General features: G+C 33.6%; 1 protein-coding gene and 1 long non-coding RNA gene across 4 annotated transcripts in view; one reads left to right on the forward strand and one right to left on the reverse strand.

Annotated features, from left to right (window-relative positions):
• The window catches only part of LOC107671363 (uncharacterized), a 16,641-nt gene extending 15,210 nt beyond the window's left edge, over nt 1-1,431 (reverse strand). Inside the window, exon 1 of the long non-coding RNA XR_001632191.1 lies at nt 1,329-1,431. This is a non-coding gene — a long non-coding RNA (uncharacterized LOC107671363). The remainder of the gene's footprint in view (nt 1-1,328) is intronic.
• LOC107671362 (fibulin-1) overlaps nt 1-16,288 on the forward strand; it is a 54,799-nt gene that overhangs the window by 22,810 nt on the left and 15,701 nt on the right. The window contains exons 14-15 of one of the 3 annotated variants that reach the window (XM_016464270.1): nt 7,404-7,549; nt 8,495-8,632. In XM_016464270.1, the coding sequence (XP_016319756.1) occupies nt 7,404-7,549; nt 8,495-8,632 (284 nt within the window). Of the gene's footprint in view, nt 1-653; nt 1,328-7,403; nt 7,550-8,494; nt 8,633-16,288 lie in introns of those variants that run through there. The other 2 variants (XM_016464268.1, XM_016464269.1) reach the window with 2 other exon arrangements.

The following is a 16,288-nucleotide window of genomic DNA, read 5'->3' on the forward strand; positions in this document are numbered from 1 at the left end:
ATATATATATATATATAAAATAAATAATTACAAATATTATTTTAATGCATGAAAATTTCCACTGAATGTAAACAAATACAATAAAAAATATATAATATAATAATATACAAATATATAAAATATAAATACATTTATAAATATATTTTTTTAAATTAAAAAAAAAAAAAATGTGTCAAAAATATTAGTTCATGCAGTATATGGTTGAGTTCACAAATAGCTGAAATGACGCAGGTAGGTATTGATAAAGAAGTGGGGTTTCTAACATTGTGCATGAACGTTGCATCCGAGAAAGCTGCAGAAGCTATGCATGAATAGTGCACCGAGTTTCATTAATACACGTTTTATGTTTTGCAAGTCTTGCCAGAGAAAATTCCCCGTTAACACGAGTGCAACAGTGATGCCCGTTTACCCATTTCTTTTCTCCATTCGGATTCCAAAAAAAACCACAAGCTGAGATTAATCTCAGCATCATTGGTTTCTGTGTCTCTATGGAGAAAACAAATAGAATGCATCAGTCTGTGATGTCACCGCGAATGCTCCTCCCCCTCCACCAAACCCCACCCCCTTAAAATCACACACTTTTCCGCATGTGGCGCACCGCGGCGTTCTAACCCCTCTCTTTTCTCTCTTTCCCCCCGTTTGTCTTCTCGCAGTCGCTGTGAGCGCTTGCCTTGTAATCAGACTAGCGAGTGTCTGGCCTTGCCTGTGAGAATTACCTACTACCACCTGACATTCCCCACCAAAATCCCCATTCCCACCAACATCTTCCGTATGGGCCCGTCCAACTCGGCGCTCGGGGATGACATCGAGGTGGCCATCGTGGACGGTAACCAGGGAGGCTACTTCGCTGCCAAACGCGTGGAGAATGGCGGCGTCCTGGTGGTCCAGAAACCCATCGCGCTTCCTCAGGACTTTGAGATCTCTCTGGAGATGAAGCTTAGGCGATTCGGACACCTTAGCGTTTACCACTTCAAGATCCGCTTGTTCGTAACCCCGGACGAGCTGAGCCACATGAGCGAATGAAACCGCATAATGCTTGATTAGCTGCTTCCATGTGCCTTGGGAATCTCGTCTAACGTTGCCTTCAAGTCCCTCTGGAAAGATCCCACTTACTAATTTGGAAATTATTGTTACAATGTGATCAAGTGATTTCGGTCGGAACATAATCAATGGCATTTTTCATTTCGAGCAACAAAATGAAGAGCAAATCATGTGTATTATGTTTGTAATCAGTGGCTTGTTAATTGCAACCTTTTTGACCAGCCCTTTATGAATTATGACCAATACAGTTCAGGGTTATTATCATAAAATAATAATTATTTTTTTACAATTAGATATGTTGCATTGGAATGAATTTAAATTGAAGCAGTAAAATGAATAACTGGAAATAAATAAGAACAAAAACTCAAACTGAAATGAAAATAAATCTTAAACAGTAATATTAAAAAATAGTGATAAAAATGAACTAAATTACTAACATTATATAAATTAAAATTTAAAATAAAATAATACAAAAATAACACTGATACTGATTTGCTTCTGACTTGAAAATGCGGAGTTTCTCACTGCTAACTGATCATTTCCTAAGCTCCGCCCCCCCTTGGTTACTGTTGCTATCTGATGTTTTGCAGAATGTCTTGCAGGAATGAACTGAAGAGTTCCTTGATAAAGTGGAAATAAAAATAAATAAAAGAATAGTTTCATTAAAATATGCACATACAATGGTTAAAAACTTCTAATAAATTTAAAAAACTTGTTTTTCAGGAAAATATGCTCATACAGTGGTTACAACATTTGCAATAAATGTAAAAAAAAAACTAATTCAGTAAAATATGCACAAAGTGTTTAAAAAACAAAACAAAACAAAAAAACAGTTTTCAGTAAAATATGCACAAACAAGTTGTTTATAAATGCAATAAAATTAAAAAATATATATATTTTCAGTAAAATATGCACATTCATTGGTTAAAAAAATATTTAAAAAAAATGTATTTTCTGTGAAATATGCACATGAAGTGGTAAAAATAGCAATAAATAGAAAAATATTTTCAGTAAAATATGCACTAATTGGTTTAAAAATGCCATAAATATCAAAAATTTCAGTTAAATTAGCGCATCAATGGTTAAAAAATTGCAATACATATAAAAATTTCAGTAAAATATGCACATAAAGTGGTTGAAATAAAGTAATAATTAATTAAAAAACAGATTTTCAGTAAAGTTTGCACATGAAGTGGTCAAAAAATGCAATAAATGTAAAAAATATTTTTTTCAGTCAAATATGCACACCAATTGGTTAAAAAAAATCTTAAAATCTATTTCTGTTCACGAAAATTCACTATTCTATACTACACTATTTTACATGCAATAAATGTGAAAAAAGGTTTTCTGTGAAATATAAAGTGGTTAAAAATAGATTTTCTGTGAAATATGCATAAATAGTGTCAAAAACGGCAATAAAAAAAAAAAAATTTCAGTAAAATATGCACAACGTGGTTTTAAAAAATGCAATAAATATATATATATTTGTAAAATTCTGTTAAATTAGTGCATCAAGTGGTTAAAAAAATGCAATACATATATTTTCAGTAAAATATGCTCATAACCTGGTAGAAATGTAACTCTTAAGAAATTGTTCACTTATCACACAGTAAAATGAAAAGCTGCACAGCAACAGTCGCTAAGCTGGGATCGTCACTGAAAGGTCCCTTACGATGTTATGGTGGCGTTCACGAGCTCTGGTGAATATGATGAAGCCATTGAGGCTCGAAGGCAACATGATTCTTTAGTGTAACGACAGATTCTCAGGTGTCTAATGAGGTCAAGCTCTTCATGTATCAGCCCTGCTGTTCATTATATACTGTAGTCTGTGACTGTAGCTCAAACTGTGATCAGACTTTCTGCTCAATGCGAGTCGTCTGTGTGTCCTGGGCCACTAGATGGCGCTTTTAGGCAAAGCAAATCAACTGGAGTCAAAATTCAATTCAATTCAATTCAAGTTTATTTGTACAGCGCTTTTCATGATACAAATCATTGCAAAAATCAATATATCCTTCGAATTTTTAGTATTCTATTATTTTTTGTCCTTAATTTTCTAATAAAATTTTACTGACTGTAAATTCTTGTTTGTATTTCTAAAAAATATTTTTGTCAATATCAATATCACATTTTTTCATATATATATATATAGTTTTTTTTGTTGTTTTTTTGTTTTTTTGTGACAGGACGTGAAACAGAAAGTCGGAAAATGAGCGCCCACGCATGTGCACAACCCGCCCAGAAAACATTTCATTAGTCATGTAGCGAGCATCCATTAATCATTAAAGCGGTTAGCCGGATAATTAGGCAGGCATTTGAACCCTTTAGTCTGCAGTTAAAGGCTACATTAGCCACTAATCCACCAACAGACACCCAGAAACAGACGGACTGATCTGACGATGTCCAGCTTTGAGGAGAAAACCGCCAGAGAGCTCTGAAAGATGCTAACTGCTAGTTAAAACACGCTCATGCTAGTGCTAAGACACTGTAAATCAGGGACTAGACAGCGAAAAACACCATTTTATGTCGGCTAGATGTTGTATTTGTTACACATTCTCTTTTGAAGCTAATGAATCCACTTTATACTGCATTAATCAATCATATTGAAGAGGGAGTGCATTAAACTTAATTTGGTCATTGGGGAATATTAAACAATATTAATAAGGAAAAGCTAGAATGAATAGCTATTATAAGCCATCTAAAATCATTAGCGCAAAGCTTTAATATGCAACAACAATGGACAAATATTATGGCAAATAACATAAAAGGCTGATATTAAAAATGTATAATATTTTGGCTAAATACATTAAATATAAAACTAATTTTAGGGCATTATTTTTTATTTAGTCAAAATATTACAAAGTGTAAATTATTAATTTTTTTTACAGTTATTAATAGTATAATATTTTGTCTGAATAAAGTAATAAATTACATTTGTCTAATACATTAATAAAAATAATGATAGCGTTTTATTTGAGATTAAATATTGTACCATTTTAAATGTACATTTTGTAGTGAAATTATTAAAATGGTATATTTTGTCAAAAACTGATAAAAGCATATTTGTCTATATATTAGACAAAATATAAATTTTTAAACTTACATTACATATTAAAATTATTCAAACTATGTAATATTTTGTCTAAATACATTAATAAAAATCAAATTTGTTTCATTTGTTTTATACAAAATACAGTAGAATTTTAAACTTACATTTAATATTAATATTAAAACTAAATTAATTAAACTCATTTGTGTTTTATTTATTTTAAACAAAATATTGCACAATTCTAAACTTACATTTTGTGTTAATATTATTAAAATTTGATATTTTTTGTCTAAATAAATAGTCTAAATGCAACATTAATTTTAGTGACAAAAAATAGAGAATTTTTACAAAAAAATATTACATTATTATTACAACATTATATGTAATAGATTTATGTAAATGTTGTGTTTTAAGTATATTTTAGATTCTTTTTTTTTCTGTCTCTCTCTCAAATCATGCCGGATTGGATTCCAATTAGAGGAATTGAGTTAGGTCGTATTTCTTTGGTTTCTTTTGCTCTCGCGTCTGTCTCTCTCTCTCTCTCACACACATGTGCGCACACACACACGCGCGCGCACGCACACACACACACACACACACACACACACACACTCCCACACACACACGCGCGCACACATGCACACTCGCACACACGCGCGCACACACACACACACACACTCACGCACGCACACACTCACTCACTCACTCACGCACGCACGCACACACTCACACACACACACACACACTCACTCACACACACTCACTCGCGCACACACTCACACACGTACACACACTCTCTCACTCACTCACACGCACACACACACGCACAAACACACACACGCATACTCACACACGCACGCACACACACACACACACACACTTTCTGACAGTGCATTATGGGATTCTGGGCTTTGGACAGTGGTCTGAACAATTTGTGGCGAAGCTACATCGCCGCCGTGCACCGAGAAATGATGGGCCGCAGTGTTTGTGTTGGTTTGCTATCAAGACACTGACTATAAATAATAATTACCGGAGAGAAAAAGAAGAACTTTCTGCTTGACCAGAAACACGGCCCGTCCAAAAGCCATGTTTTTCCCTTCAAATCACACATCGGGATTTGGCGTTTTGGCCCACGTGAGCGCCGCGTTCGCCACAAGGCCTTGACATTAGCTTTGAAGTTAGTGAGAGCTCTCGGCTCTTTATTTGCACCGTTTGCCCCTCTTTCTCTCTCTGCATGTCGTGCACAAGTTGGGTATTATAAGCAGGGAGAACATTTTGTGGCTTTGGCTCAGGCCTAAGCTAAACGTGGACCCACCCGCTAATTGCTAATTACAGGTCCGTGCCCAGCGGTGGCTTGACTTCTCTGTCAGGGGCTTCTCTCCTCTCGGCCGTAACCTGATCTGAGCTTTGGGGTTTCGCTGCAGCTCCTGCATCCGATCAAAGCGTGCAGAGATGAGGGTCAGCTAATCACGGCACGATGCACACATTTCAGCACACTTCACTAGAGCTGTTCGCTTTAACGCTAGCTTGTTACGGGGCCCGTGATGCACCGATATTACAAATATCGATCAGCCGGGAATTATATTTTACTGTCCATGTTATGGCCAACGGGTAATATTACAAATTGTATAATATTTTGTCTAAATACATTAAAAATAAAACAAATTTTCGTGTTTTATTTTTAAATTGTTAATCTTTCATTTTTTTATTAACAGTATTAATTTTATAATATTTTGTGTAAATAAATAAAAATACACAAAACATAAAATGTAAATCTTAAATTTTGTATTTAATTAATAAAAATGAATATATTTTGTTTACAACTAATTCGAGTTTTGTTTTTGTTAATTTTGAATTAAAATGATAAATTTTATAATATTTATTTTGTATAAATAAATTAATAAACTAATTTTAGCGTTTTAGACAATCTTAAACTTCGTATTAAATTATTTAAATTTGTTATTTTTTTCTAAAATTAAGTTTAGTGTTTTATTTAGACTAAATATTATAAAACCTTAATTTTTTTAATTATTTAAATATTTTGTTATATATTTTGTTATATTTTATTTAAATAAAACTAATTTTAGTTTTACTTTTTTTACTTAGACAAAATAGTATACAATTTTGTATTACAATTATTAAAACTGTATTTTACTTTTATATTTTATTTTTTTGTTTATTTTTATTTAGACAAAATACCATAACGTGTAAACATAAAATTAAAAAATAATAAAAAATTAATTTGCTTGTATTTTTTTGTTCATATTTTATTTTTTATTAATTCAGTATTATAAAATTTTAATATTTAGAATCGTTTTTTATTATATATTTAGTGAATTTAGATATCACAACATTACAATATACAGTATACATTTTTAATTCATTTTGAAATTTACTCAGAATTACATTTAAATTATTAGTGTCTTTAATAATGTATACATTTATAGATTTTAAGTGAGCATTTGATGACAGTAAAGGTTATATCCAGTATTGACCGATACCAAATAAATAAAAAAATGCAATGAGATTTAACAAAACTTAACAATTGAATCTCTTTGCTATGTAGGAGAAACAACTGGAGATTAAAGAGATCTCATTTGCGATCCAAAGTCTGTGTTTGATTACCCGAACACAGCTTTAAATTAAGTCGGAGTTGTCTTGTCAGGAGGTTCAGGATTTAAAGCTCCCTCGTTCCATAAATTCCATAGAGATTTTGGGATACCGAACCGGGAATGCTCAGCTAAACCAAACATTTTTTCGGAAAAAGTTTTACATCAATGTCACAACTTCGAAAAAGCATCGAAAAATCATGAGTGGCTAACAGGAAACTCGACCACCAATTCTCCTGTGGTGTGATTTTTGGCCTCTCGTAGTCTTCTGTTCTGATTTTTACCCCCTAAAAACCTGATTGTTTGTGTTATGAGCTCCATATTAAGAATGGCCAGTGTATTTGTGCAAATAATATTTATACAGTAAAGGTTTCACCCGCCCGCTGGGTGCTTGGTTCTGTGGTGGGTTCTGCTGGAAACCATCCGGTTGTTGGAGAGCTTCAACTGTGAAGGAAGATTATTTTACCCAGTCATCACCAGAGATCACGGCCTGTTTGCTCGAGCCGTCTCACAATGGGCCCTACTGTGTTTGGAGCACTTTGGCATTTTAGCATGTCGTCATTGAGAACGGTGCCGACAGGGGGAAACCGAATCCTGCATCATTAGCATGTATTCCTCTGGCAGAGCCCAGAAGCAGCTGACATGTAGCTCAGGACTAAGGTCAGTGGCTTGGTTCTGGTTCAGACGGTTGTGTTGTCTTCCTCCAGCAGGCCGAGGGTCAATCGTGCCGATATTATCCGATGTGTGAAGTCCTGCCAGCCCAATGACATCTCCTGCGTGCTCAATCCCATCCTCTCCATCTCACACACGGCCATCTCGCTTCCCACCTTCAGAGAATTCAACAAACCAGAAGGTACAGCTGTGATTTCCATTTCCATCAAATGCTTTTCAATGTAAATGTAAATATATGATGCAAAGATAGATAGATAGATAGATAGATAGATAGAATTACAGAACAATAGAACAATAGATAGAATGATAGATAGATAGAATGATAGATAGATAGATAGAATTACAGAATGATAGAATGATAGAACGATAGATAGATATAATTACAGAACAATAGAACGATAGAATGATAGATAGATGGATAGATAGGTAGATAGAATTACAGAACGATAGATAGATAGATAGATAGATAGATAGATAGATAGATAGATAGATAGATAGATAGATAGATAGAATGGCAGACAGGCAAAATGATATACAAAACGAGATAGACAGACAGACCAACAGACAGATAGAAAGACATCTAGGTAGAACAACAGATGGAATAAGAGGCAGACAGAACAATAGAACGATAGATACATAGACAGACAGACAGACAGACAGATAGATAGATAGATAGATAGATAGATAGATAGAAATAAGAATCCAGATAGACAGCTTGACAGACAGACATTTAGAAAGACAGACTGACAGAATGATAGGCAGAATGATAAAACAATGGACAAAATGATAGACAGATAGGTAAAATTCAACTTCCTGTGTACTGTGGCCAACTGTGGTCAGTTCAAATTCCCACTCATGGATTCAAAGAAGCAACTCCTTCACTTCTGAATATTGCTGAACCCTGGTATCCACGTCCACCAAATCCTTGCGTGTTTGTTCACATACTTACATAGAAGGCTGAAGAAATTCAATAATAAATTGACAACAATAAAACAATGGCAATCACTGAGCCAAACATCAGGCCTCAATTCTGATGTTTCTTCACTCTGAACATCTCAGCACAGTGAGACACACCCATCTTCAAAGTGTCTTCTAATAAAATCCATGTTTTTTTTGTTTTTCCCAGAAATTGTGTTCCTAAAATCTCCCACACCTTCTCACCTTCCTCACGTGGACTCCCCGGAGATTGTCTACGACATCCTGGAAGGAAACGTCCAGAACTCGTTCGACATCATCAAACGTCTGGATCATGGGATGATCGTGGGTGAGTGTCACTATGGCATGTGGCTAACAATGCCAGCGGACCGCAGACCGAGCCCAGAGGCATCCCTGTCTGGAAATTACATTTGCATCAAGTGGTTTTCTGACCTAATTTCCCATTACGAAAGATTCTCCTCATTTTTTTTGTTCTTTAAACAAACCAAATGCATGTGTCTCTTTGAGGGAGCACGTTAGCGGGAAGCATGAATCTACACGGAGAGGCTTATTCAATCTAACTCGTTCCGACAGTGTGATTCCTATCTTGGTCCTGCTGATGATAGGCCTGAAGAATCGACGGCATCTTTTGCGGCCTACTCGCTGCGTTTGAAGACGGTCATCCATGTGTTGTTCATCCCGAGCCCATGTTTTTCCTTCGCTATAAGCATGTGGCCTTGTTTCCCACTTTTGTGGCATGACCGACTTTAATGTGTTCTCTGTCTACTCGCTCTGTTTTTCCAGGACACTTTGAAAAGCTCACAAAGAGGTTTTTTGGTGTCCAGACGGTTATTGTTGGTGCACTTTCACACAAAGGTTATTGGGAAGGGTTACCATTCTGAGTTTATAGAAATGTGGGTGAGACTGATGAGAAACATACTCTTTTGACATCCCTTGAAGCAATATTAAAATGAAATTCATTCATAGATTATATAACATGAAAGAGTGAAACGTCTAAAGTGTTCCACAAAACCAGCGGCTATGCACTTTAAAACTAATTAAAATCAAGACAAATTATTTTAGTCATGTTCAACTATGAATAAGAGTTTTGGTGTCTATGGTTTGTCCTTTCCTATACAACAAATTCTGGCACAACATTTACACAAGACAGTATCTTAATTCACAACTGATTTCAATTTATATGTGGTTGATCAATCATTTTTCAAAATCCATAAATCTACTACTTACAATTACAAAACTTTGGTGCAAAAACTCATTGGCAAACATTTACAATAACATTCAATACATTAACAGTTAATGAATTCGGTTTCATTAACTAACCAGTGTTATTTTAGTATTATTTATTTACTATATTATATTACAGTATTTATCAATATTGTTTCATGATTTTATTTTTATATTTTCAGTTTTACTAATTTTGTCATTTTTGTGATTATTATTAGCTTTTTATGTTTCTGTTTAGTTTTAGTTTTATTTCAATTTTAGTTTTAGTAATTTTAGTACTTCAACAAACTTTGTTTTTCATCAGTTTTTCATCTGTTATATATTACATTATTTGATTTTAGCTTTATTTAAATTACTGAAAACTATTTTAATAGTTTAATAGTAGTAGTTTAACAATAAAAATGCTTCTACTATATTCAAAAACCTACATTACCGTTAAGTTATGAATATTTATATATAATACAAATATAATAAAATAAAATGAATAATAATAATAAAAACAATAAATTTCAGTAAAAAAACAAAAAAAGTGTAATAGTAGAACAATAAAACAAACTGTTCACTTTATTTTAAGGTGTCCTTGTTACAATGTAATTATACATTTAAGTACTGAGTAATATTAATTAGCTAAATGTACTTACTATATGTTTAGGATTTGGGTTTTGCTTAGGGTTACTTGCGTGTAATTATGCATAATTAATTGTTATTATAATAGTAAGTACATGTAACATGTGTAACAAGGACAACTTAAAATAAAGTGTTACCAACAATACTTCTACCATATTCTAAAAAATTTGTAGGATTTCAATTGTATTATGAACTACTATAATATTTCTAATGTAAATTTATAAATTAACATAGAATAAATTATGAACAATATTTAAGATTGTTAGTTTAAGATACCTTCTGTAATATAAATTAATTATATAAAGACTTGGATCTTGATTTGGACGAGTATGTGACCACCTAGCAACCACGCAGCAGCACCCTAGCAACGGTTTTCATTTTTGGCCGACCATTGTAATGTAAAAATCCAGTTTTTTTGTTTGTTCTCATGTAAAAATCTTTATTTAATTTACTCCACAATGGCGCCTGAACATGAAAGATCAGTGTGACCGAGATGAAACGCATTATAATGAAACCCTGAAGAGTGTAATTGGCCGCCTTTGTGTGCGCAGACGTCATGGGTAGTTTCCCCTCCTAGTCGAGAGAATAGACTTCCTAAATCACCATAACACAAAAGAGCCACAAACAACTGGCAGCAATGGTGACGGCAGACACTCGCGGTCGTGTGGAATCCTGGCATGATGTCATGACGTCTGAATGTGTGCGTTTGTCTGGCCGTTCGAGCCGGTGCCACATGAAAGCCTTTCCTGCACTCAGTACGAGGAGCCACCTCTTTCCAAACGCACCGTTCTTACGGTCCCAAGTCGGGGGCCTCATATCGTGACCAGAAGCTCCTTCAATTAAACTCAATGGTGGTCCTATGGACAAATGGACGTGCCGTGAGTCAGTGCTGGAGAACAGCTGGTGTGGATAAATCACGAATGTACGGAGCGCAGCGGCTCCTCCGTCCCGTTTCCCTCGGGCTCTGGATTACAATAGCGGAGCTTGATGTGATTTACGAGACATGTCACTGTTAAAACAATATTTGTTGATGCTGTGGTGTGTTTGAGCAACATGGAGATGGTTGTACGAATCTATTAACCTCAACTATTAACATAATGTGTCATCACAATCCTTGGCCTAAAAGCTTGCAGATATGATATAAGAAAGCAACTATGCTTGTTTGCAACTAGCTTTTTAAGATACAAACTACTCATAATGTACATGTTTTAGGTGAAGTGCTGTTTCTGCACTACTAGCATCATCAAAAAGAACAATAATGACTGTTACCAAACAGGTTTCCACCATCTTTGTCACGCAAGTCACGCTCCAAACGCATGCGTTTAGGAGGATTTAAAGCAATTTTTATATTGCATTCAAGCTCTACTTTTAGAAATTGCATTCCCTGGGAATTGATCCCATGGACTTGACGTTGCTGGCGCTATATGCTGAAAGCGACATGCTGCTGTAAATATTTTCAGAACAAGCGATAATTTATAGCACCACAAAGTGACAGTGTTTGTAGTTTGTAGAAATAACTCTATACATGTACAAAACTCAAACCTCCTTTAAAAAAATCAATAAATAAATGAAATTTCTCCCGCCACTGCAATCAATATTTCAGTAAAAAAAAAAAAAAAATCGACAATGAAAATATAATACAAATAAAAAACAATACTACTACTACTAATAATACTAATAATAATCAATTTCTGTTAAAAAAACATTTAAAATAAATAAAAACAATTATTTCAAATGTAATGATAAAATATCAAATTAATTACAACATTTTCACAGTATAATAATTAAATAATTTTTTTTACTACTACTACTACCACATAAATAACATTAATTACATTTAAAATTAAAAATTTAATTGATTATTAAAATAATAAAATACAACAACAACAATAACTATTATTATTTTTTACTGTACAAGAGTAAAATTAGAATTTTCGTAATTTACTTTTTTTGCCAAAACATTTCAAGCTTTTATTTTGGCCGTAGACTACAGAAACACCTTAAAGTTTCTTTTTCATTGTCAATAGTTTTAAAAACACTTCTCATTTTAAATAAAGCTAAATGTTCTAAACATCTGCACACAAAATATTTGAAAATACACTGTCGAAACAAAATGAACCTAATGCTCCTTGTTTTCTCAAAGCACATTTATAAGCGAGCGCCTTCAGAGATCGATTTATTAATCACACATACACAGAACATATCACAGTTTAGATTTTATTTTGATTGCTTGTGCCACAGTTGTATCACAAACGGTTGTAAAATAAGGTGAAGAAAGAGAAAGTATTAACATCAAAAATTACATTCCTTTTTAGTTACTATAAACAGAAAATCTAAAAAATTCTTTGGAGCTTCTTCAGAAGGCTTGAAACTCCCAGTCACTGGCATTTGTCTTGGACTTGTAATGCCCGTTTCTGTCATCCACACGTTTGTGCAGCGGTCACGAGTGAGTGAAAACACAATCGTGTCTATGGTGACCACCTGAAAGCATCAGAACAGCAGCCGTGTTTGTTTTTAACGCCGCTCCAGGTAGGTTGACTAAGTCAACATTTCAAGAAGAGAAGAGAGTCTTTGACAGGGTTTCTGCAGGTTTTATGAAGGTGAATTCAACCCTTTTTAAGACCAAGTAAAAACAATTTAAGACATAAATTGACTGGAACACAATACGCCAATATGGTCTATATGTAAATGTCTTGTATTAGCACTGCTTGAAAAATACTTCAAACAAATCTCCATTACTTTTTCATTCATTTTACAAATAATAAATAACTTTAACTGTTCGTTCTGATCACGCTGCAAAAAAGTAATGTTCTTCGTCAGCATTTGTCTTTTTTCCAGTGAAAATGTCTAAAGATTCATAAATCGTGATACATTTACTTGAGAAACAAAATGACATAAAATAGGAAAGTCTTGTTTTATGACAAATTGATCAAAATTATGTTTATGATTAAAACAGAACAAATATCTGCCAATAGGTTTAATTAAGGGAAATTACCTTTTCATACCCCAAAGACAGATATTTTTTCTTGTTTTAACTCTTGCTCTTCTGTTGTTTTTGACGAAAACCGTTTTGGATTTTCAGAATTTTTTACTTCAGAATGGTGTGAAACTTGGTAAAGCACTTGAGATGTGAACACACACACACACACAGGTTTGTTTTTATGGTTTATGGGGACTCTCCATAGGCGTAATGGTTTTTATACTGTACAGACCGTATATTCTATTGCCCTACACCAACCCTACCCCTAAACCTACCCCTCACAGGAAACTTTCTGCATTTTTAGATTTTCAAAAAAACTCATTCTGAATTATTTATAAGCCTTTTGAATTACGGGGACACTGAAAATGTCCTCATAAATCACCTTCTCGTTGTAATACCTGTGTCATACCCATGTCATTATACAAATTTGTGTCCTCATAAACCACATAAACATGCACACACACACAGACAAAAATCATGGACATGATTCGAAAAGATTACATAGTCCTGAAAAAAAAAAGTCACACATGTACTCCTCACGGTCAAAAATGGCCGCATTATAAGCCAATTTCATCTAGTGTAAACGTTTGGTACTGCACACAAACAAAATCTTACTGAAAGCGCATTTTTTGAGATATCATCCTCAAATTTGGAACACAACTTGTTTGTGATTTGTGGATTTAATTTTCTCACAGTTTTAGAGTAAAATATGTTGTGGAAAATATATATTTCACATAAAATTTGAAAATAGTATTTTTGCTTTTCCCCCCAAAACAATACACTTTTTTTTTTTAATTTCCCTTTTTTTTTTTTTTACTTTTCTATTTTTCCATTTCAGCAACAGACCAAACTTAAGTCTCCAAACATTCAAGATTTATGACAGTTTAAGTTGAAAATTTCATTTTTAGGGTCTATGTTTAAAAACAGGTAATAAATAAATATTAACAACAAAATTAACATAAAATAACAAACTTAAGTAGCTGATGTCAAAATAACAAAATTTAATGCCATAAGATCCCCCTACAAATACAAAATATTAAATAAAAAAACATTACTTTACTAAAATATAGTATATTAATCTAATTTAGAAAAAACGCACAAACTTTAGGGTTAAATATAAACTCAGTTCATTTTGTTCAGTTTCTCAGAAAACAGGACTTTATATGTTCAATTTGCATCTCGAGTAAATGTATCTTGATTTAAGTATGTTTACATATTTGTATTGGAAAACAAAACAAAAATACTGCGTAAGATATTCATTTTTTGCAATGCACGCAACATTTAATGCCATGACTATGAAGACTTTCTGCTCCGATTTTAGGCCTTAATTTGTGAAAGGGCGAATTAAGACTTTATAAGACCCGTAGAAACCCTGCTTTGAGCTGGACGGTCTGGGAAACACTTTCTCGTGTGTGATTTCCACGTTTTATTTGTGGCACTGGATGCAAAAAGTGTGTGTGTGGTCCGAGCGGCTGGGAAAGGAGGTCCAGTCTGTTGCATCAACGCTCTCCTTGTTGACACGAGCTCCCCGCTGAGGATGAATCCCTGGCCCAGGACGCCAATGACGTCTGGATATCAGAAATGCAGGTCTGGAATAGCCCAAAACTGCGGTGACTTCCTGGACTACCACGAGCATGGGGAATGTCCTGACATCGGCGGGAGCGGACGGTGTGAAATCAAACGCCGTGGCATCTTCCCTTGAGCAGCTCTCAGTTTGGCTCCACCTCGGGCCGGGTAAAAAAAAAAAAGGCAGGATAAAAATTCCAGTCGGTGGAAACATCTGGTAGGGATATGCACCTGTGGTCAGCGGCCGCTCCAAGTGATGCAATATTTGAGCGCAGGGAAGTTAACGTTACAAACGAAGGCGACGGCAGAGACATGCTGTCTGTGATCAGGTATGTGATGTTGGCTACAGCTACTGTCCTTCACACAGACCGGAGGAATTTTAGTGAAGTGTGTCAGAAATGTAGACGCTGTGGAGGGACGAGGCTTCGCTTTGCATTAGCTGTATAGCTAAGTTTGAGTTGTTTTAGTGAATCGCTTCATGCTGACAAAAGATTCACTTGAGTTTTTTGCGTGGCAACTTTATTTTTTTTTAGGTAAATGCTGCTGTTCATCACTCTCCTGCTATCCAAATTTGACAAAAATTTAGTAGATATATGCATATTAATTCAGAATAATTGGGCTATTTTTATCTTCCGAAAGAGACTGATTCACTGAATGAATCAGACTTCTGAATGCTGCACATGTGAGAGAGGATAAGTTAGGAGATTGATTATTGCATCAGCGCAGATATAAATATTACAGCTACTGTTACATTACTGATGAATAGTGGTTAAAATGACGTTATATTGGTCAGTCAGTTGGTAGCGCTGGTATAACTACACATTTGTGCAAGCAAAAAAGCATTTTTCTCTATTGATAACCATTTAAAAATAAATATATAAATTAAATAAATAAATAAATATTGCTTTATTCTGCCAGGACATCCCATATGACAAAGGAAAATTTAATAAAGAATTTTTTTAAATTATATTTTTAATGTTTATTAAAACAACAGTATAGCAAAAGAAAATACTAATACATATTATAAAATAAACTTTACTGAATACATAAATATTGTCTAAAATATATTTAATTAAATGCAAGAATTAATTGAATTACTGCATTTAAATATAAATGCAAATTTAATTAAATGCAACTATGAAATACAATAGTATAGGAAAATACATATTATGAAATATATTCATATAAATGTATTTTAAAAATCAAAGTATATAAATATTGTCTAAAATATACATGTAAGAATTAATGAAATATATTTGATTAAATGCAAACATGTAATTAAATGCTAGAATTAAATAGAACAGTGTAGCAAATCAATTCTAATGCATATTAAAATATATATTTATATAAATGTATTTTAAAAATCAGAATATATAAATATTGGCAAAAAATATATCTAATTAAATGCAAGAACTGGAAATAGTTTGATCATTTTTCTTGCTGTTTTAAAGCTTTAAAACTAAATACGTTTTCTATTTAGAAAGCACATTTCTTTTAACCATGTTCTTTACAAAATATGTTGAAACAATTATAGTATATTTTGCCTTTCTTTGTCATTTGGGCTCATATGGGGCTGTTCCAGTGTGA

Source organism: Sinocyclocheilus anshuiensis, unplaced genomic scaffold (assembly GCF_001515605.1).
Source record: "Sinocyclocheilus anshuiensis isolate Anshui unplaced genomic scaffold, SAMN03320099.WGS_v1.1 scaffold3337, whole genome shotgun sequence".
NCBI lineage: Eukaryota > Metazoa > Chordata > Actinopteri > Cypriniformes > Cyprinidae > Sinocyclocheilus > Sinocyclocheilus anshuiensis.